General features: G+C 44.0%; 1 protein-coding gene across 1 annotated transcript in view; it reads left to right on the top strand.

Annotated features, from left to right (window-relative positions):
* Nucleotides 1-1,350: 1,350 nt before the first annotated feature.
* The window catches only part of Parp1 (Poly-(ADP-ribose) polymerase), a 71,663-nt gene continuing 49,320 nt past the window's right edge, over nucleotides 1,351-23,693 (top strand). The window contains exons 1-6 of the mRNA XM_075674283.1: nucleotides 1,351-1,597; nucleotides 8,665-8,806; nucleotides 11,807-11,916; nucleotides 12,349-12,482; nucleotides 18,423-18,494; nucleotides 19,430-19,529. Of these exons, the coding sequence (XP_075530398.1) occupies nucleotides 1,484-1,597; nucleotides 8,665-8,806; nucleotides 11,807-11,916; nucleotides 12,349-12,482; nucleotides 18,423-18,494; nucleotides 19,430-19,529 (672 nt within the window). The 5' untranslated portion in view covers nucleotides 1,351-1,483. The remainder of the gene's footprint in view (nucleotides 1,598-8,664; nucleotides 8,807-11,806; nucleotides 11,917-12,348; nucleotides 12,483-18,422; nucleotides 18,495-19,429; nucleotides 19,530-23,693) is intronic.

Here is a 23,693-nt window from a genome sequence, read left to right as displayed (position 1 = left end):
TCAGTGCTCCCTTCAGTTGATAGTCGGCGTTCGTGTTTTCCACTTCTATACTCTTGGTTCCTGTTCAGCTTTCTGTCGTTCTAAGTCAACGCACTTCATTGCATGGCAAGTGTATGTTGGGCAAACAGTCCTATGGCCATGCTTAAACTGAACACTGTACTGATAACAAGCCGCAGTCTCCCATGAGCTTCCACTGATATCACCATCATTGAGTCATTTCGAGTGCTTGGAGGCGGCAGTACACAGAAAGGGACTTTGCTTGGCAACGGGAGTTCCTCGGGCAGCCGCAAACAAGAAGGTTACTAAGAAAGCGGAGTCTCTTCCACTCCGCTTTTTGGCACCTCAGGCGCCTTGTTGACACAGCTATTAAGGCTGGACGAGTCCCCCACGGACACGACACTTCTCCGGCGGCTAAGAGCAAGAACTTACTCCCATTTCCATGCATTGCTGAATACCTTTCAATTTTTAGGATTAGAATGCCCTAAACGGAGTTGTCTCGACCCGCCATGGTCTTTTCCGGACGTTACCTGTAGCCTCAGTGTATTCCAGCTACCAGCGAAACACACTGTCCCCCCCCCCTCCCTCCCCTTAATTTGGCGCCTATGGTGTCTCATGTTGCAGTTCCTGGTTTGAAGGCAAGGTGAACATGCTTACCACACGGCATTGGTTCACAGCAAACAGTAAAAAGTAGTGTTTTACATTCTACACAATATGAGTCTCGCCGAAGTGAAAGTTCATGTAATGCTTAATTTTTCCCCATCCTTTTCTAAATTTTGTTCAGACAAATCTCATGCCGCAGCAGAGCTTTATTGAAGTCGAGATTTCGCGTAATCTTTCTGCTCACGAAAATCGAGAAATACCAATGACACGCAGCAGGGCGTGTAAAAAAGTTTAGTTATAGTTGGAGCACGTAAGTTCTTTAGACCAGAGATTGGCCCATTAAGTTCCAGAAATGCTGAATACTGCATTAATTTAAGCGGAAATAAAAACAGTCGATCGATGTGCTCGTTTTTGTAAATGAAACAATCGAAATTGTGGAACGCGCTGCGTGTTTGAAGCAGTTCAAGCCTTTGTTGAAGTAAACCGCCGAACCACGTGGTTGGCAACTTTCGCGCGCTTCGCCCGAATTTCGTAGCCTCGTCCCAGGCATTCGTTGGCGGTCGAATTTTTCGCGAATTAAGTTCGAATATCTGTACCACATTTGAATATCCAGATGTTTACCACGCTGCTGTATTTTCGAAGCAAATTACGAGAAAGTCATACACATTTGAGCTACTGCGTTACGCAAACGCAAGCCCTTGCTCAAAGCGCTCAGAGGCTGCCAGCTGGTTTTGAGGTTGCGCGCGCTTTTTGCTTTGTGTTTGTTTGTGTTTGTGCGGCAACGTGTGCCTGTTCGTACTGGCTGGCAAGTATCAGTAGCGCGCCTTTTCAGACTTCGCACACGCATATTTCCTTCTACTGCTCTTCCCAAAGCAAGGACGAGATGGCTGAAGACCTTCCGTACATGGCCGAATACGCCAAAAGCGGCCGCGCGTCTTGCAAGGGCTGCAAGTCGAAGATCGACAACGCCGAGCTTCGCCTTGCTGTCATGGTGCAGGTGAGATTGGCGTGAAATTGAGCGGCGTTTTCACATGGGAAACCATGAACTGCGACGTTTCGGCAGTACTGCGAATCCTTCTCACACTCCTCAAGAAAGCCGTGAGAGATGTGTGGTAAGCTGCCAGCCGCGCACCTTTGTTAGACAAGTGCTTCCTAGACGGGTGCGGCGGCGAGCCTCTGTTTTGCGCACCGCACCAACGTCGGCCTCGATCCATAGCCACGAGCCGGCTCTATTTGCCTGTCCATGTGAGGCCGGCCGGCTCGCGCTTTGCTCGCCGCCGTTATGTTAGAGGCTCATCTCGACGGCGTTGGCGTGGCCGTTCCAAGGACACCAGCCGGATTCCACGACAGTTGCTGGCGAAAGAAATGCGGCCGCAATATTTTTATCCTGTGACGCGCACGCACGCGAACGCGCTTCCAAGCTCTTGCGAGCGCGTTCGCGCGAGGCGATTAGCGAGCTCTCGCCTACTGTTTTTTTTTTCTTTTCTTTTCCTTACCTGTGTGGTGTGGATGAATCAGATAAATCACAAACGGCGGTACATTAAGCTATTATTTATGTTTAAATGTTTAATGTGTTTAAAATTGCATCGGGCTTTGCAAATGCGTCGATTATGTGCTGTAGCGCGTTCCTAACGCAGAACGTTTGCTGAGGCGCAGAAGAGATAGGGACTAATACGAGAAGGAGCAGCAGAAACACCGGCCCCACTGTGGTTATGCGCCACGACCGCTCGGGTCAACAACCGCAGTCATGCGTCTTTGCTTTCTTCGGCTGTCGAGCTGTACAAGGTGCAGCCACTTATCGCTTCCTGAAACGCGCCGAGCGGGCAAGCGCAGTAAAATTGAATGGCAGGGTTGCTGGCGATTGCCGTGACATGGATATTTACGACAGGATATGAGAGACGTGTGTAACCCCGTGCAAGCGGTTTTGCGCGTGTCGGCGACGCGATGGACACTGCTGACTCTTGCCGGTAAAACTCCATACGAGCGACAGGTGCAGGCGACGCCGTGACGAGGCAGGGCCATACGCTTGGTCGTCTGCTTCAGTTAGTAAATGGCGCTGATAATCAGCGCGGGCCCGCACTTTCGACTGCAATTTGTCCGGGAGTTCGGAGCCTACTGCCGACAGTTAGTTGTGCCACTAGCTCTCTCGGGACCATTTCGGAAATGGCGCGATTTGGGAGATAGAGTGGCTGTACTACGTCGAAAAGAACACTGCGCCCTGCACAACTAACCATACGGAGTCTTCTCATATCAGCGCTTTCCAAGACACCGAAGCGAAAATATTTCGGTGACTTTTCAACGGTGCGTACTACCAACACCTAGGTGGTGGTAGAACCCACAGAAACACTTCTTTCATATGGAGATGCAGTGGTGAAGGACATGCCAAACAAACTGAGCAGCGCCTAATAAGGAGAAAACATGCTTCATGCAACACACGGAGAAGTCATAACACAGGGAAGCGCATGGCCAGCATGTGTCCCATTGGCTATCTGACGGGCGGTCTTCACTATGAGCAACGAATTCTAGATTTCCAGAATCGAGTGACAAGAAAGAGTGATGTGGTCACGTGACAGCCTGTTTCGTCGCTCAAATCTGTTGCTTGTCGCAATCACGCACAAAGTTGCTCACATGAAGTTTGGGCATTCTGTCACAGGGGATAGAAAACATTACTTTTAATGCTGATAAAGCAGCTTCATGATTTGGTAGGAATGCGAGTCGGTCATTCCCCTAATGAACTGCACTATATAAGGTAACCGTTTGGACAGATTATAAAATTGCTACTGAAAGTTTACTTCCTTTCTTGCAATTATGATAGGTAGAATACTTCGGCATTGATATTGGCACCTTGTTTAGACTCCTATGTGGGTGCTACTCCATCAGTGTCTTCTGTCTGTCAGTTGTGGCAATTTGACCACCATTTATGGATATTTAATTAGGCTCGCATAAGCCCAATATTCTTTCTCAGTAAAGACTGGTCAGCATTCTTATTGTTTGTGACTCTTCTCCATGCGGTAACATGTGATGAATGGCCAACAAGCCCATTCTTATGTTAAAAACATTCACCCTGGTATGATGTTGGTAATGGCCTGTTTGAAGCTATGCTTTTAGGAGAGCATTCTGTGCACAGCATCTTGCTGTTTTTCTGGTATGTTGGGCTTCTGACAGCTTTGGTGTGACGCCCGCTTGGAGTGCGTATGGCAGGTGCCATTATGTCAGTGTTAGGTTGCAGAGTACTGAAGTACACATAATGACATTTACGAAGCTGAAAACATGTCAGTTTCGTGGCACAAGGGGTGCTTTTAGTGTGACTTGATTTTGGCTTCGCATGCCTCGTCAAGAGTGCCACTGTACCGTTCATTAGTGCATTTGATGATTTGCACCCGTCAGTTTTGTGGCCAGTGGTTATGCAGTATTGTATTACTGTGCCCTGTAGCAGACTACTTATTTTCACTTTCCACTGGCTGTTTGTGCTCTCATGATGTGCTATGGCCTCAGATATGCTCAAGATTCTCTTGCTTGTGCATCACACAGCTGTTTCTGTTTGCATTATATCACCTTAATTCCAACAAAGTGGACAAGTTGTTAAATGTGTCCATACAGTAGCAACAGTACCACTGGCAGATAAGTGTCTCACCAGTGCTGACTTGAGTTGACTTGGCTCTTGACTTGGCACGGTTCAAGGCTAGTTCACCTTGTGTATATATTTGTGTGTTTTGTGACCAGTAAACTCAGTTGGTAGTCGGCGCTCGTGTTTGTCTTTCTTTTGCCATTCCTTCGTCCTTTTTTACCTTTCTTTCTGCACACCAGTGCACAGCAGAAATTCGCACCATGAACTTAAACCAGCACACCCACATCGCTATTCTTATTCATACGGACTGGACATGATGTACGTAGCACGAGAAAAGGGTAGACAGGATCATTGCACTCAGAGTAATTTTTTTTGTAATGGGCACTTGGTGCATAAAAATTATAAAAGCATACCTGCCAACTCTTCAGAATTTTCTATAAGCTTTATGAATTTAAGCTCGTTTTGCAATCGCATGATTGCTAACTCAATTTTAACGGAAAAAAAAATTGTGAGAAAGTTTCACCGATCACTTCCTAAATCTCCATGTAAAAGTGTTCCTATGGTGAAAGGATGCAAGAGAAGTACTCGCTTTGGACAAGTTTATGCAGACAAGGTCCCGAGGCAGGCGAAATGGCCAACACCAAAGTTGCCATAAAGGTTACTGATCTAAATATGAGTTGCTTGGCAGTTTTTGCTGTGCCGGTATACTGAGACAAGTTAATTTCTTCTCGTGTGCCGCGCCTAAAGGTAAATAATCAATAAAAGCAATATGTACTCCTGAAAAGACATGCTCAGAGCACACCCCCCCCTCCAATCTGGTGTTGTGTCCATGGGATATTGAGACTTAAAGTTAGCAAGTCGGCATGTATGTGAAAGGTTAACGTTACAGGCAAGGATAAGAAAAGAATAACTGAGTTATTGGTAAATGAAATCCTGTCTGCATGCTTTAAGGCTGGTTTAAGTACATGCCACTGTGCTTGAAGCATCCTCTGCAATTTCTCCGGTGTTAACTTCACAGTGCCAAAAAAACATGCATGTGTATTCAAAACACTGAGCATGTGCTGGTGGGCGAGTTGGTTATGCATGATTACAACGAAGGCGCCAAATAAAACAACGGACGATGGAAGGAGACGCAAGATAACCACTTAGGACGTAGGTCCGTTGTTTTATTTGGTGCCTTCATTGTAATAATTCAAAACACTGTTGTCAGTTACAACTTGCACATTGGGGTGGTAGGTGTTTGGAAGTGGGTCACCATTGCGAATAGCCACGTTGACACAAGCACGGGGCACAGACCAGTTTAGCTTATGTATCCTTTTCACCAAACCACTTGCAAATATGCGATTTGTGTGCCTAAAGCAAAATAAAAAAAACTTTAGACAATGATAACAGCATTGGTCACTGCAAGCTTCTTTGCGCTGTGTAGACTGCTTTAATATACACAGATGTTTGTACATATTTTACAGCAATACACGATAGTTGTGGAGCATTCTTTAAATTGTTCTTTTATGTGCGTGCCTGTTGCTGAGCACGAGGTCGCGGGATCGAATCCCGGCCACGGCGGCCGCATTTCGATGGGGGCGAAATGCGAAAACACCCGTGTGCTTAGATTTAGGTGCACGTTAAAGAACCCTAGGTGGTCAAAATTTCCGGAGTCCTCCACTACGGCGTGCCTCATAATCAGAAAGTGGTTTTGGCACGCAAAACCCCAAATATTATTATTATTATTATTATGTGCGGGCCTGTTATGGCCGTGCCATAGTGTTAGCTATCCTACATACCCTCCATAGTTGGTCCCATTACCTGTGTGGCGGTCGTCTAAATCTTCTTTAATGCTTGTAACACTTGTAAAGCACTAAAAATTTTGATAAAGAAGTATAGTGTAAACATATTCCTGTTAACCTAATATCACTGTTACCACAAAATCTGAATTTATTATTGAGAGTTCAGTAATATTACCGCTATTAAGTATACAGAAGGAGGTCCCACAATCAAAGATTGTATTGGGACTTCCTGTACAAAAACAGTTATGACAGTTGAAAAGTCATTGCAACAGTAGCAGAGCAATAAAGTAGTACATAGCAATAAATAAATAAAAAAAGAGCTAACAGAACAAAATACAGAATTGATTACAAAAATCTATGAGGTTTAGCATATCATGGTAGCAAAGCAAATTGCATCATAACAGTAAAAATCGCGTATAGATATGAAAAAAGAGGTTATTTGTATTGCTACAAAGCACTAGTTGAAAACTGAAAAAAAAAAAATGGATACAACAAAAATTCTTGGTAGGCTTTCCATAATAAGTGCATTTTTGGTTCTCTTTTAAATTGGTGTAAAGGTCTTGGCTTTTTCGTTATAAATGGTAGTGTGTTCCATATTCATATGGAAGTAAGTTCCACTGTGGATGTTGTAGGGGTTCGGCATTATTGAAGCGTTGAACCGCATGTAATAATTATGGCTCATTTCTAAACTATCTGGAGAGACGCAGTGCAGGTGTCATAGGTGTCCCTGACATATCATACCATAAGAAATGTCGGAGTGAATGAAAGAGCGGTAAAGTGAGTGTAATGTGGCATGCATAAAGGAAACTTGTTTTAATTAGATTGCGTATACCATTAGCTATTTTATTTTTTTATGTGAGCAGTATGATCCTGATATTCCAAGTTACAGTCAAGTAGAATGCCAATGAAAGATGAACTTGGAGGAAGACAGTGGGGTTCAAAAAGGATAGGTGAAGTAGATGCTAAGTTTAGTGAAGGGAATACAACAAAGTGCGCCAAAAGGTGCAATGGCTGTTCCACCACTGTAACAGCAAAGGTGGTGAAAAAGTCACTGTGGTCTAAAAACAATGTGTTGCTTGTCAGTCTTTGCTGTTCCAAGTGTGCTGCTGCTTGTTTGTTGCGTCCAGAGGTAAATTATCGTTGTGTACGCTAAAGCCCCGACGACTTCAACATCTACGGAACTAGTGGCAATCAGAGAGGCCGTTCAATATATTTCGCGACAGCCTCCTCAAATATGGACAGTCTTCAGCGACGCAAAATCGGCTCTTCAACTAGTTAGAGTGGTGTTGAAAGAAAGCGCTTACAGAGTGTTGGCTCTTCAAACTGCCGAGCTCTACACTTTAGCACAAGAAAACGGCCACCACATCACATTTCAGTGGCTTCCCAGTCACTGTGGTATACAGGGCAACGAACTGGCCGACGCCGAAGCGAAGAAAGCGCTCGAAGAACGAGAGTCACTGCTTTCAATTCCTTTTTCAAGAGCGGACGCCAACTGTCTCCTCTCCAGTGTCATCCGAAAATTGACAGCACAGCACTGGGACAATCCGGATAATTGCCACAGACGACTCCAGAGATTGGACCCTGCCATGACTTTTAGGCTACCACCGAAACTTCAACGAAGCTGTGCCAGTCTTCTGCACAGACTAAGGCTGGGGGTAGCGTTTACGCGCGGATACGTGCACCTCATGCGACGCACCGAGTCTCCACACTGTGAGGTGTGCACTGTGCCTGAGACTATAGGTCATGTGCTTTGTGACTGCCCTAAGTACGTGGAAGAGCGTGAAAGGTTGGTCAACGACCTTACGTGTCTCGACAGCGCACCGTTGTCGGAGGACGTTATTTTAGGCCCTTGGCCAGATCCTCAATCGAGTTTCAAGGCCATTCAGGCATTACTGAACTTTTTAAAAACAACGGGCTTGGATTGCAGACTTTGAGCATGCCAAATTGCTTGCGATATGTTCTACTCCTTCCTTCTATCGTCATCGTCACCCATCATGCACCTCTTCCCTCTTTCTTTCCCTCTTCCCCTTCCCCCAATGCCGAGTAGCTGGCTAGAGGAATATACCTCAGGCCGACCTCTCAGCATTTCATATCATTAAACTTCTCTCTCTCTCTCTAAAGCCCCGCATTTCGATGGGGGCGAAATGCGAAAACACCCGTGCACTTAGATTTAGGCGCACGTTAAAGAACCCCAGGTGGTCAAAATTTCCGTAGTCCCCCACTACGGCGTGCCTCATAATCAGAAAGTAGTTTTGGCACGTAAAACCCTATAATTTAATTCTTTTTTTACGCTAAAGCCCCTCGAAATTTCTTTAGTGTATGTGAGCTTGTTACGAATTTTTTGGCAAGTATACAGAACCCACGAAGTGGGGACAAGACAAACGGTGCTTCCTTGTTTCCCAAGAAATTGCGAAGATTGGAAAAAGCTTGTGTGTGAGCTTTTGCTTGCAAGTATTTCTTGGTCGTAAACAATGGCCCAATGGCTGGCATCTGTGGGTGAAAGAAAAGGGGGAGGGGGGAGGGCGTTAAGAGCTGTTAAGAGAGAGCAAGGGATCAGTTGTGCAAGATTGTGATGTTTTTCTTACCATGTTCAATAAGTGTTACAGTGCTTCTTTAATGTTGGCTCTGTAGTTCTGCCTCAGTGGTGCTCTCCAAATCTGCTTGTCCTTTCGTTGCTCATGCATACTCAATTTTTGGTCTTGCTTTGTGCAGTCACCCATGTTCGACGGCAAGACGCCCAACTGGTACCACTTCATGTGCTTCTTTGCCAAGCAGCGGCCAAAATCTGTTGGTGACATCGACAAGTTTGGCACGTTGCGTTATGAAGACCAGAAGCGCATTCAAGAGAAGATTGGTGAGTGGCACAGAGCAGTGTGTAGCAGCAGCAAGTGACCTTTTCCAATGTTGCCTCCTCGTGATTGTTATGAAGAGGGACACTGAAACTTGCATTCAAGAGGTTCTAGGAGCTCAGCATTCATGCTGACCAGAAAAGGGCTCCAAGAAACTATATTACTATCAGCTTGAAATTTGCTATCTACAAAGATTCCACAGCTAGCCTAATACCGCACAAGAAAAGTAGGAAGATACATATAAAGAAAGGGGTCAGACAAGGCAACACAATCTCTCCAATGCTATTCATTGCATGCATGGAAGAAGTATTCAAGCTAATAAATTGGGACGGTTTAGGAGTAAGGATCAACGGCGAATATCTTGGCAACCTTCAGTTTGCAGGTGACATTGTTTTGTTCAACAACACTGGGGACGAGCTACAACAAAGGGTTGAGGACCTTAACAGAGAGAGTGCAAGAGGGGGGTTGAAGATTAATATGCAGAAAACAAAGATAAGGATCAACAGCCTGGCGAGGGAACAAGATTTCAGGATCGCCAGTCAGCCTGTAGAGTCTGCGAAGGAATATGTTTACCTAGGTCAATTACTCACAGGGGACTCTGATTACGAGATGGAAATTTACAGAAGGATAAAATTGGGTTGGAGCGCATACCGCTGACATACTCGGATCCTTAGTGCAAGCTTACCATTATCACTAAAAAGAAAGGCTTACAAGCAGTGTATTCTACCGGTGCTGACATATGGGGCAGAAACTTGGAGACTGACAAAGAAGCTCGAAAACAAGTTAAGGACCGCACAAAGAGCGATGGAGCGAAGAATGGTAGGCGTAATGTTAAGCGACAGGGAGAGAGCGGTGTGGGTCAGAGAGCAAACGGGCATAGCTGATATTCTAATTGACATTAAGAGAATGGAGCTGGGCAGGGCATGTAATGCGTAGGTTAGATAACCGTTGGACCATTATGGTTACAGAATGGGCGGCGAGAGAAGGGAGACGCAGTCGAGGACGACTAGGTGGGGTGATGAAATTAAGAAATTTGGGGGCGCCATTAAGTGGGCATCGACTAGTGCAAGATAGAATTTGAATTAGAGGTCGGTGGGAGAGGCCTTCATCCTGCAGTGGACTTAAAATAGGTGGATGATGAGGGTGATGCTAACATAATCACATATTAGATTCATATTTGCATGTCTCAATCTTTGAAAGCAAATTTTAGTGTTTCTTCTTTTATGGCACAGAGTGGATGTGGTGCATTTCTTTGCTCCCTCTTAATATTGGATGAACCGCAATATTTCTCTGCTGCATGTTTAGTTTCTGGAGCAGTGGTTTTCAAGCTGGGCATTACATATGTGCTATGTTGCGCTTAATCTGTGGTTCTAATAAAAGTAGAGTGATTCATCCCATAGCCTGCTTCTAAAACCCAAAAATTTGTTCATGGTGTATTGAAAAGTATAAAAACATAATTTTAATGAACTGGGTGTGATGTTTTTTTAATATATAGCTGTACATGTTGTAATAGTAATAGAGACATTTGTTGGTTAGCTTGCTTTGGTTTCTTTTGTTTTTCCTTATGTGATGCCTGTGAATTGGCTTGAACTTTTTTTTCGGAGCTTGTTTAGTCATTTGTCCTTAACCCTTTGAGGGTCAATGACGTAAATAAATATACGGCGCTGTGAACGAAGCCCAAAATGGTTGATGCCATATATTTACGGCACCGTCTGTATGTTTAAAAAGCGCACCAATTTCCTTTTTCTTTTCTTCCATGTGGGAATACTGTGATTTTTTTCGCCTGCCTCCCTCTCGGTTTTTGTTGCATGGTTTGTTTTAGCGCTAGTTCGCTCCCGCGCGTCTATATAGTACCGCTCGCGCATTGGTGCGCGCGGGCGGGTGGCGGTTTGGGTTTTGTTCCGTGGGTGGTTTCGGCTTCTTGCGCTTGCATAACTGATGGCTATCTCGTTACCAATCGCTCAAAGGGTGACCGCAGGTTTTTCGCTCGTTTAGTGCGCAAGATAGGAAGGATGCCGCCGTGCATGCGTTTCCATTGCTTTCTTTTTTTTTAGATTCATGAAAACTAATTGCCTTTGGTTGACGATAAGATGAAGATTAGCAGAAGTTTGTCACACGTTTTGCTTCTTTGATGGGCTGACAACTACGCAGTTTTCTTGAGTGCGTGCACTTACACAGTTTGATTACGCTATGGATGAACATATTAGTGTAATAACAGGAACATTTGAATCTTGTGAAATATTTTCGTGTGCGCATTTTCAAAGCCTTGAACTATAACAATGCATGAAATTTTCAATTCGTATAAGTTTGTTTCCTTTTTTATTGTTGTTATTCATGAATGAAGTGTACATATATACCAATGCAAAATATTCTTTTTTCACTTTACGATCACCCTAGAAAAATTACGGTGAATTTTTTGAAATAAGTTCCTAAGAAGAATTGGAATCTGCAATAAAAAATATCTACCCTGGGCGGTCACATATGGCGAAAAAATCGACCCTCAAAGGGTTATTAAAGGGCCCCTAACCACCTCTGAAAATAAAAAAAATATATAGTCAGGTGCTCCTCTCTGGGTTTTTCCAATCCCTTCACACTTCGCCATGCCAACAGGTTAAAAGCTGTCAATTAGTCCACATAGGAAGGACATCAGTTCCGATCCCTCTGCTGGCACGCTTTTGCCACACAGTCACATGCCTGCTCTTTTTTGCTATCTCACTTGCCTTTCGTGTACAATCAGCTGATGTTGTTTTGTGTAGCATGTATGGCGGCAACTGTGTGTAGCAAAAAAGCTTGTAGTTTTCATAAGCAGAAGTTGATGGTGTTTGCGTGCAAGAGAAGGGCGTGAATGGTGAGATTCGGCACTGACGAAGTGACCATGTGACCAGCAAAGGCGAAAGAGAAATCGCTCGCTTGCCTTCAAGAGTAGTTTAAGTTCCTCTTAAGTAAGCTGTGTAAAAAGCTCTGTGAAAGATGTTTCTGTGACTCTGGCTCTTGCTTTGTTGCAGAGAGCAAACTCGCAACTGGAACAACTGAAGAAGACTTGAAGGACTTTTCCACCGAATATGCGAAATCCAGTAAGAGCACCTGTAAAGGCTGCAATGAGAAGATTGCTAAAGTGAGTAGAAACCAACTGTCATGGCTGTGCTTGTATTTATAGTAGACCAGGTGAAGGGAGCACAACGTATTGCCTCACCTGATGTTTGGAACTGAAAAGTGTAATATTACTATGAGGTTAGTAGGTAGGAAGACTATGGTATGAATCAACGTACCGATAATCATGCTTGACTGGATCAGCTGGTGTTCTAGTGCTCTAGATAAACTGGAGATGCAGTGCTCTAGATACCCACTGACATCCAGTTCGTTATGTTTCATAGATTAGTGAAGCGCACTGGGGACAGAAATCTGTGGCTGTTAATTTGCAGAGTTGCTTGCCAGCTTGTCAGGGTTGAAGATATACGTGGGCTTTGACGGGGCTATGGAATCTTGCAGAGGCCCGTTACATCAAGATACTGTTGCCCTTCTTACCGTGGTCCTTTCTTTCTACCAGGGAGAGGTCAGGATTTCCAAGAATGATTACGACAGCAGCTACGCCAAGATGCGAGGCGCCATCCCCATGTGGTTCCATGTGGACTGCTTTGTCCAGAAGAGGGACGACCTCGACTACACGTTGGGTGCTGATAGGTAACTACTTAGATGGATAAGCAGGCGAAGTTTGCCGTGAAGCAGTTGGGCAACAGGGGCATTTCAAAGAACCTGGGGTTTTAGAAAGGATTGTCGCTGAATTGAATTCGTTTTGTTTAGCGTTAATATTGATGTAAGCCTTGTAAGGGCTTACATTTTTTTTAAGGCGCCCATACATTTCTATGAGCCCTAACATGCGTTATTTTGATCTTATAATTGGCCTTCGCCGGATAATTCGAACTTGACTAGTCAATTCTGCCGCTATACCACCGGGTTATGCAGTGAAGCATACATAGAATGGAAAGTGGCCACTGTAACGGGACTTAGTATGCGCTCCTTAATTATACTGGCACGCATGTGTTGTGTTGGGTCACAGTATGAGCACCTAGACGTCTAATAAGCATACTGAGAGCCATTCAGAGTTGTTCCTGATGTTTTTGGGGTGATTCGAGGTTGCGTTTCGCCTGCCATGCGTATCTAGTATACAAGACCGTTGACGGTGCCTAGTATGTGTTCCTTATTATAGCTTGCTGCTATTTGCATGTGAGAAGGCTATTACTTTGGCCGACCAGGGCCATTGGGATTTAAAGTACACTTTATAACACCTCTTTGTTCCACAGAACAGGAGGTTCTGCAACAATTGTACGACAGATTCTACAGCAATTCTACATCTACAATAATCTGTAGAGTTGTCAGATGCGGAATTGTAGAACCTTCTATTGTGTAGGAGAGAGGAGCTGTAATTTGTCCTTCAATTCTACATTTACAAACACTGTTTTCTAGAACATGTATGCAGTAGACTGCTTTTAATTTGAGTCCGGTTAATTCGGTCCTGACCAAACGTCCCAGCCAGCGCCCATACATTTCTATTGGCCCAGACCTCCATTATTTCGATCTCAAAATTAGCCATTGTCAAATAAGTCAAACTTTTCTGGTGAGCTTCGCCGCAATACAGTTGTGTTAAGCTGAGACTACACGTATGCTTGCGGACCCGCGCAAACGCACGTTCGCTTGTCTAGCGCCTGCCGCGCCTCGTGAGGAATGGCAATTTGCATCCACAAAGACGCGCGACAGCGCGCGCGCGCTGGGCTCATTCAAAGACACCTTGGCAGACGCCACTTCGTACTTTGTTATTGACAGTGTTTCGAAGTGCTTCAATATCTATAAACATAAGTGTTTTATTTTTATAGCTGTTAGATCAACACAAAGAGAAAAGAAGAAGCACTTTCTTGCATGATATAAATCTGCTTCACTGAGAGTTGAATGTTCCATGCCGTAGCTGCGCAGCCAGGCATGCCAACGCGAGGCAACGCAAGCGCTCTATAATAGAGAGGAGCTGTTCCCCAAGATCACGCCGCGTTTCGACGCGCACGAGCCATGCCGCACCATCTGCGCATGCGTGGGCGTGCGGACGCGAGCTTGCGCTTGCCCTCGCAATTTATTGTGGCGAAGTATACCAAGAAAAGAAAGGGGCCACTGCCAGGGGATGTAGTAAGCATTCCTTAATTGTAATAGCACACGCACCATCTCAGGTTGCAGTGTGAGCACCTGGATGCCTAGAAAGCATGCTGGCAGCCATTCGGAGATTCTTCTGATGTTGCTGTGGTGATTTGAGGCTTCGTTTCACCTGCCATGCGTCTCATATACGAGATTGTTAACAGGGCCTAGTATGTGTTCCTTAATTATATGCATGCGCCTTGTGCCAAGAAGCAGAGAAAACTATGTTTTGGGAAAGCTAGCGAGAAGGAAGGTGGTAAGATGTAAAAAATCTAAAAGTCGGGACGTTTAAAGCGAACAAAAGAGCGAGGGTCTATGTAGAACTCTGTAGGCCTGCCAGTAAACTAATAATGAGTTTCAGTGCTCGTAATGTGACCAGAGGCGGCACATGTGCTTGTGTCAATTAACCCTTTATCGACAAGTGTTGCCTACAGGCAGCGTACCAGAAATTTTTTTTTCTTGCTGTGTTTCCATATTGAGTAAGAAGTTTCTGGCTAAATGTCTTCTGCCAGCACTGAATGACAGGCAGCAAGTGTCATTTGTTGGTTTAGAGCAGGCATGCGACTCGGTGTCTTTTTAAAGCAAGGTCGGATGAGACAGGCCGATGAAAGATATTCAGCTGCAGTGATCTCGCACATGTGATATGAAGCAAATGAAATGTAGACCTATGGTTCACATGTGATGACAGCTTTCTATACAAATTGAAAACGAAGCCTAAGGTGGGGCTTGGGTTGAAGCCCATTTCCAGTTTCATGCCTGGGGGTTTCCCCCCATTGATGAAAAAGTTTCCACAAAATACTTTTTGTAGGTTGTGCTTATTCACAATGTGGTTTGTGCATTTAGATAGAAAATAATTTTTTTCTGGTTATTTATGTCTCGTCTTAAAAGGGGTTAAAGAACATGTGCCATGTCCCATAACAGCAGTGCCTTCCCCGCATTGCGTGTTTTACCGCTTCACATGGCTGCATCGCGGCAAAGCCAACTTCAAAGGAAATACTGTCAAGTGAATTAACATTGTGTTTAGGCGTGTTTGTTTTGCCATTTATTTAATTCAGCCGGCTATATAATTTGACCAGTTTTGTTGGTCCCGTCAGGATCGAATTAATGGAAGTTGATTGGATAATGTTTCGTTCGAGAGTAGTATAGACAATATCTAATGAGCAATAACACATCCTGTACAGTTGACGCCCGATAAATCAGACACTGACAATGCGGACATGCTCGGTAATTCAGACAGCTTCTTGGCACCGAAGTTTACTGTACCGAATTAACAAAGTTTTACTGTATAACGAAGTTGAAAGGGGAAGCAAACTTACTTTGCTATATCCATTATTGCAGGTACTGAAATATCAATCCAGGGTGTCTACCAACCGGGAAAACTGGGAATTCTCAAGGATCTTGAATAGTCTGGAAATACTCGGGGCAAACTCAGGGAATTTGTACTTCTATCGGAAAATAAGCTTTCCATTTATTGAAAGGGAACGAAAGTAGCCCTAATGCTTGCTCAAGTAGAAGAGAGGAATTTTAATCAATTGTCTTTGTCATTGAGTGGAGGAGTTCCCAGTGTAGTGTCAACGACTGATTTTCCCGACGCCTGACTTTTGGGACATGCCCTATAATGAGGACGGCTTCACGGCACCACCATGTACACCATAGAGTGGATGTATGAGAATGTCTGAAATTTCGGGCGCAAGAACCCTTCGCTGTCCGCTTTTCTGGACTTTTTGCCGCAACCGCAGGTCCGAAACTGCAATTATCAAAGCCAATACCACCGTTTTGATTATCTCGCCGCCTTGAACCGATGCTCATGCACGTAGATCCGCTGGAAGCCGTAGCCACCACCGCAGTAACGCAAGGCCTAGCTGCTTCGACATTTGCTATGAACCTTCTTGCTGTTCAGTGCCGTGTTTTTCATTGAAAGAATTTGCTGCTGCCACCAACAGCAGTGACTCCGCTTCTGTAATCCTCGCGATTGGCTTCGAAGCTTAGCACAGTGTGTTGCATAAGGCCAGTTCCCAATTGGCAGCTTTGCCTCAGCACAGAAATGTTACACGGTAAAACATACATAATGTATTGTGGTGAAGCTTAACAAGCTAGGGAAGCAACAATTGTCACTGCAACCAGTACGTATTCCCTAATAATGCACGTGTGCACTTGCAGTCTTCTGTCACAGTACGAGCACCGATATGGCTGATAAGTGTACTGGCAGACTTTAAGAGCTTTTTTGGACGTGCCCGTGGTTATCTTAGCCCTCAGTAAAAGATATGCATTCATGTTTTTCGGACTGCCCGATTTTTCCGACATTTTCGCGGCTCCTAGAGAGTCTGAAAAATCAGACGTTGACTGTACAACTGATCAAGAGGACGCTTCAAATGGTCCGGGGGGCGAACGCGTGACGGGACGGGACCATTGCATTGAGAAATTACCGGGAAACTAACTGTGCCGCCTCTTCTTTGAAGGAGCTTGAACCCAAAAAGCCAAGTGTTGGCTGATGCCGAGATGCAGGTGACCCTCATCTAAACCAAAATAAACTCTTTAAAGCAGTAAAACGTAACACTGAGGCATTGTGCATGGGCTGACAGTATGTCAGGACAGTTGAGGTTGACATTCCAGCTGCTGAGAGAATCTCACTTGTGACAAAGTTTGGGCCTAATACCTATGAGCTCTCTACCAGTTGATAGAAATAGCTCATTTTCGAAAAGGTTTGGTTCTGTATGCATCTCTTATTATTCGTGTCTGGAAATGTTAGACTCGGTTTGCAATCTGCTTTACCTTTTATTTTTTGAAGATATTTTATTCATTGTGCATTTTGCTAACCCCTCCCTTCAGTTTTCTATTTTGAATAAAATAAACACTACTCCTTGCTATTCATACTGCATTCTTTTTTAAAATTTTTTAACATGCTTACTAGAGACTGACAGCAGCGAGCAACATGATGTCAGCCCGTCTTGACATAAAACAAAGCTCTGTCACTCAGGGAATTTTGCAAAGGCACTTGGGGATAACCTGGAAAACTCGGGGAACTTGAAAATGTCAAGTTGGTAGACACACTGAAATCTCCGTGGAGAGTTCAAGGGGAATTTCACTTACTTTGTTATATTCATTATTTCATTATATCCAGGTTTGTTATAGCGAGGTTTGTCTTTAGTAATGTTAGATTAAGCTGCACTCAGAGCTCAGTGTCAGTACAAAAGAAGTGTTTTTAAAAGGAAGGAATTTGAAATGTAATTTCGATCAAGGCTGTCTTTTAATTTACGCCCACTAAACTGTCAGCTTATTTCTCATGCTGTCAACCAAAGGGACACTGTATCTGGTTCAATTTGGTAGCTGTTGCTGCCATAATTTTTAAACTCACTTGAATGATTTTAGCTCTGCAACTGCAGGTTGTCCATACCCTAACCTCTATCTATGATTTGCTTGTTTCTAGATCTTTATGTCAAATTAGACTAGTCTGGTCAACATTGTTTTTGTACTATTTGTATGGCAGTATTGAACTATTTGTTACTCTCGCCTGCAATAGCCGTAAGGAGAACAGCAACTTATTAATGGAAGTGAATAAATAAATCACATAGTCAACAACCGATTTTTTAGACGGCTGATAATTCGCATGTGTTTGCAGCACTGTCATTTACCTCATAAAGCCAGTGTTTAAGGATGTCTGAAATTCTGGATGTGTAAACCTTTCTGTGTCTGATTCAAAACTTTTGCTGCGATCGCAGGTCTGAAATGGCATTAATCAAAGCTACCATCGCCATCATTTTCATTATTTCGCAGCCTTGACCTAGCGCTCTCGCATGCTAATTCACTGGCACTGGTAGCCACCACTGCAGCAATGCTTGGCCTAGCTGCTTCGATGTTTGCTACCAGACTTGTTGTTCGGTGCCGTGCTTTTCATTGAAAGAATTTGCCGCTGTTAGCAATGGCACTGACTTCGCTTTTGTCGTCTTTGTGGATGGCTTCGAAGCACAGTAAGTACGACACTGGTCAAGTGCTGCATAAAGCTTGTTTCCACAAGTGAGCGTCACCAAAATACAGTGGTGCTATGCGGTCGAGCATGTGCAGTGTGTTGTGGTGAAGCATATCAAGATTCGAAAGGGGCCACTGTCATGCGACACAGTATGCATCCTTAATTATAGACATACTTTTGCTGTTTTCTGTATAAGCACCGATTCACCTTATGAGTATTCTGGCAGGCCTTCAGAGCTATTTCAGACTTGCCTGCAGCGATTTGAGTCCTTGGGCGCAGTAAAAGGCATCCATTCATTGTTTTGGAAGTTTTCAAGGCGTTGACTATATACAAATAACTAAAGTTCATATTAATCGTATGTTTCTTGAGCTGAGCAGCATACGAATTGTTGGTTGTAATGCCAAATGAAGCTAAAGTTGAATGTGATGCAGTCAAGTGTAATGAACTGAGTCATGCAGAGCATTATTATGCCACAGCCTTCCAGGTTTCATGACGCTTGGTGTCGACGACCAGAAAAAGCTCAAGGAGAAACTGAAGAAATTGGACAGGTAAGTTGTTGTTTGTGCAACATTCCTTCTGCCTAATTTATTTATTACCTTATTTTGTCAGTGCTGCATATCCTTAGAAAACCTGTGTTGATAGCTGCCCATAATGGCATACAGTAGTTTTTATGGGCAATAGCCTTCCTTATTTCATTGCATGCCCATAAAGATGAGCCATGAAATGAAACTTCTGCTACTGAGCATGTGGTTGTTCCGATTCCCGACTACAGAGTGGCTGCCTTGTAAAGAGGGCAGAAGGCAAGAATGCTTTCGCACTGACTCGGGGCAGTACAGTGAAAGCTAATGCTCGGGTCAGCCCCTAACTATAGAGTTGGCTTGCCTACTATGCTCGCTACTAATCTTCTGGCGCATTTAAGTTGGCGTTATGCAGAAGGCGATTAGATCAGAGGTGGAGAATGGAGGAGCCCCTGTTATGGCTTCTCTTATCTGGTTGGCTATTGCTATTTTTCACAGCACTGCACGTAGTTGGTGAGGGGTAGTATACAGACCCACCGCGGTAACCCAGTGGCTATGGTGTTTTGCTGCTGAGTTCGAGGTGATGGGTTCGATATTGGTAGCGGTGGCTGCATTTCAATAGGGGAACGAAATATGAAAACGAAAACGCTTGGGCACTCAGATTTAGGTCTGCATTAGTGAACCCCAGTTGGTCGACATTAACCTTAAGTCCTCCACAAAGGCATACCTCATAATGAGATCGGGGTTCTGGCACAGAAAACTCGAGAATTCTAATTTATGAAACGAGGTACAGGTGCATGTGAAAGAACCCCAGGTGGTCAACGTTAGCGCACAGGCCTCCACTGCACTGTTTCCTCATAGGCCTTTTGCTACTTTGGGATGTTGAATCTAACCAGTCATCCAGTCACTTAACCATTCAGTCGGCATACTTGCTATAGTTGGGAAACTTTTGTCCTGAATTTTAGGAAGCGGAAGCCGAAGGAAGCTGGGGACACAGTTGATGGGCCGTCGTCTGCGAAGCAGCCGAAGAAGGAGGTTGATGTCGAAGAGGAGAAAGCCCTCAAGGTAGAAGACGAGGCGTCTTAGTGGACCTCGTCGTCTGCTTTCTTTCTCTGTAGGAGCATGGAAATTGCAGCTTTTTGCCTTAGGTGAATTGCAAGTTCTGAGCCTTGAAAGAAAGGTGTCATTTCGTGATCCCTCAGGGCCCTATAACTGTGCTTGCAGCTTGTGCTTAAATTAACAGATGCGTTAATAGCCCACCTAAAGCGTCGCCTACTTTAGAGCCTGATTAGTTAGTTTCATTTGGTGCAGCCATGACGCTGACCCTAGCATCTCTGACAACGTGTGGAACTGGTTAATTTGATACAAGCACCGATTGAGCCTTCACACTTCTTAAAACTAGGATGTAGTGTGGCAGACATTTCTCCTTGAATGAGTTTTGTGTCTTGCCTTAAATGCCAGTCAACAAACTTACTGCGCAAGCACCAAAAACATGAGAAGCATTGGTAGATTTGTCAGCCTTTGACAAGAGATGTCATGGTTGCTCAGATGCTTTAGCGTCCAGCTGCTAAGCCTGAACAGGCGAATTCAATTCCAACTTATATGCTTGAATGATCGTGGAATGTAGAAGCGATCATGTACCGAGACTTCAAGGAAACCCTACTGATAACAATTCAGTTGGGCTTGTCGGTAGCAAGGGTTTATCTGTGACTTGAACAGTCTGGAAAAAATGCGGGACAGGAAAAAGAAGACGTGTGCTGACCTCTGTGTGTTGCTCAAGTCAGATTTGCTTTGGTACATTAAACTCAGTCAATCCAATCACGTCACACAAGTTTCACAAGCTCTATGTTGCAATGTGCTTAGTATGAGCGCGGGACTCTATAACCCTTGGAGAGTTCTAAAATGGGTCCCTAAACTAGCTAGTTTGGCAACAAACCTAGTGAGCATGTTAACAAATTTTGTGACAGCACAAATCTATTGTCTTTATTGATTCAGTGATGAGAGCATGAAAGAGTGAAAGCTAGTTTTGTAACAAATGACTTTTCCGACATGAGAATTGTTGTGATGTAACAACCAATCAAACAACTCAGCATTCACAAAACAGATGTCTTCCACGTATATCCCGTGCGTCTGGTGTGGAGTTGGCCGAGGCTTGCACTTGCTGGATTAGTAGTTGGCTTTAGCCTAGTTGATTTTGCCGATGCTTCGTGACATCGAGCCTGGCTTGGTTTTATTTCATGCGGCTTTTCAGAGAGAATGGGCGTGGTGCTAGCGTAAAATGTGAAGCCCGTGATCTGCGATCCCCTCATCTATAGCATTTTTGTTCACTTTTGAAGTGCATATTGCTTTGTGATCAACCTGGCGTTACTGCAGTCAGTGACCCCTTTGTGACTGCTTGTGTGTTTGACGGGTACCTTGGTGTGTCCGGAAGCATGCTTTCTTTTTTTTTGTTCTGTCTCAGTACTGTATCAGTGTACACTTTGCATCTGTTGATGGTCTGTTCGTCTTGCAAGTCTATTTTTGAAAACCATGCAGGTCTTCCCACTTTCAAATCTATTTTGTGCATATTGACTGCTTCCGTCTTCCTGACACTTTATTTGCAGTTAATTCATTGCACTGTTTTACAATTGTCTTATCTTCATTGGAATGCTCTTTATGCTGAGTGTTGTTGGATTCCTTCTTTCTTTTAGGGGATTTCTTGTGTTTAGTAAAACTCGGTCTTTTCCTCTCTGCTTTTGTGTGTTGTATACTCATTTTTTTCTGCTTTCTTAGCACTGTCTTTGCTCTTAAGTCTTTCATGAGATGTGCATGTTATTCCTCTTTCAAATTGTTTCAGCGTGCTTGGGTTGTTTGTTTGCTTTTGGTGAATGTTCCCATTTTTTTTCTTCGTTTTCCTCAATTTAGAATCATTCCTGTCTGTGTTGTTTCTGCTCTCATCTCCAACTGTTATTGCATGACTTTTCTGTAAACCTTAATAAAATAGTCGCAGCAGGGTATAGATGTCTTGTGTCTCTTTCTTTGGGTTATGGGGCATGTTTTCAGTTTAGGTGATGGCATTTATTTTGGTAATGTTCAATATCTGCGGCAACGTTTTGGGTGCATGTTACCGACGGCTGCTGAAAAAGGTATGCATTTAGAACTGATATTTGTTTTGCGTGGAGTGTTGAGGTTCGACAGCTGTATTTAACTTATTTAGGTGATCCATAGCTTCACTTTTTGTGTCCGTACCTATTTGATGGCAGCATCTAACTGTCTTCGTTATCCTGAAGACTCGAAGGCTTAGCGCTGTTGGAGTGTTTGAACCATCTTCTGTCATCCCTAGGACATTAGTAGAACATCCTTAGGGCATTACGACAACAAACGAGCAATGTGCACTTAGCTTTAATCTGAAACTCTTACATCACAATGAGATTTTATAGTTGGCTTCCTTTGGATCCTAAGCCAACCAATTTTCCTTCAAGAGGTATGTGGCTTATGTCTTACGTTGAGCTTAAACGGTTTGGCGAGGCTGACTATTCAACACAACGAGTATGGCAGACTTCTTTATGAGAAATTTATGCACGCATAATGTAGCACATGATGTTTGTGATCAATACATTTGAGCCAACTGCTTGTAACAAGACTTGAGTACGCTGTGGTTCAATAAAAGTAATGTGGCATCTTCACACTGCATACTGTGTCGGCTGTACTTGCGGTACTATGGCGTTCCCCACGGGCAGTCTTCTGACTCCAAGCAGGCAGTAGTGAGTGTTAGGTGCGCGACTGTCGAAATGGCCGGCGCAGCTATGTAGCACCCACCTTTCATTGTGGGTCATTTGAATAGCGGCTTCTTCATTTGCGATTGTATTTCTGAACTAAGTTATCTCTTGGCATAAAAAAGAAGGATGTTTTAGGATGACTAGGAAAGTAATCAAATTTCTCAGTGTATTCTTTATTCTGCTCCACAAAACTAGCTAAATATATGCCTCTGTAGCTGCCTTGGGTATCTGCATGGAATTAGTCTGTTTCTCTAGCAGAACCACTCGTCTGCATGGAGGTGGTCTAAATGTTTCTTCAACAGAAGCCCCATCGGTAGCATAAGAAATGTTACTGCAAGTGCGACAAAGGGTTCACACGAAGACAGAGGCTAGCAGTGACAACAGTGGATGAGCAAAGGATGATTGCGCCTGGAGCCAATAGAGAGTTTTATAATAGGGGCCCCAAACGTTTTGGGGCCCCAAAGAAATAGCGTCGAAGCCACTGCTCATGCGCAAGATGCAAACTGCCTTTGGATTTTGCGTTGGGAACGCTATTTCACCGATTTAGCGGGAGCCCAAATAGCGGCCCCAAAAGTTTTGCGTCGGCGAACATGGCGGCACCCATCGAAGCGACGGCTCTAACCTAGCACCAAACTGGGTTCGATTCGCGGTAAAGCATGAAGTTCGCAAACTAGGAGAAGTGACTGCGGTTATCACTTTCTCTCAACTAGCGTGTGTTATGAAGATTGACTCATTAGACGCCGCTGATATTGAATTCAATTGTGGATGTTATGGCTCGTAGGCCTAACACGGCTATAAGCTTGGCTGGTGAAGGCACGTAAAGTCGGTTTGCTCAAAACTTAGCGCAAATAATTATTTGCTGCTAAGAGAATAACCTTTATATTGTAATTAAACGAGAATACATGGAAGTTAAAATTACTATTTCTATCATAAAATGGTATATTTTACTTAATTACTTCTATTAGCTTTTCTTTGATGCCGTAGTGGCGCTGTCAGCGCAAGACGCTATTTGCTAACGTAAAACTCTATTTCTAAAACTCTTCACTCCTACGTGTCCCAACGCTAACACCCGCAAAGCTCTTTGGGGCCCCAAACTATTGGGGCCCCTATTCCAACACTTCCTAATGTTTCAATAAGCACAGCTGTCTGCCCTGATGAAGGTCACTTTTCTTAGAAGGCTTCCATTTAACCCTTTGAAGGTAGATTTTTTTCGCCATATGCGACCGCCCCGGGTCGATTTTTTTGTATTGCAGATTCCGATTCTTCTTAGGGACCTATTTCGAAAAAAATTTACCGTAATTTTTGTAGGGTGACTGTAAAGTGAGAAAAAAATCTTTTGAGATGGTATATGTGCACTTTTCATTCGTGAATAACAATAAAAAAGGAAATAAACTTGTCAGAATTAAAAATTTTACGCATTTTTATGCACAGTTCAAGGCTTTGAAAATCCGCACGCGAGAATATTTCGCAA

This window comes from Dermacentor variabilis, chromosome 11 (genome assembly GCF_050947875.1).
Source record: "Dermacentor variabilis isolate Ectoservices chromosome 11, ASM5094787v1, whole genome shotgun sequence".
Taxonomy (NCBI): domain Eukaryota; kingdom Metazoa; phylum Arthropoda; class Arachnida; order Ixodida; family Ixodidae; genus Dermacentor; species Dermacentor variabilis.
The sequence above is the reverse complement of the archived record's forward strand: the minus strand, read 5'-3'. Positions and strand labels throughout refer to the sequence as shown.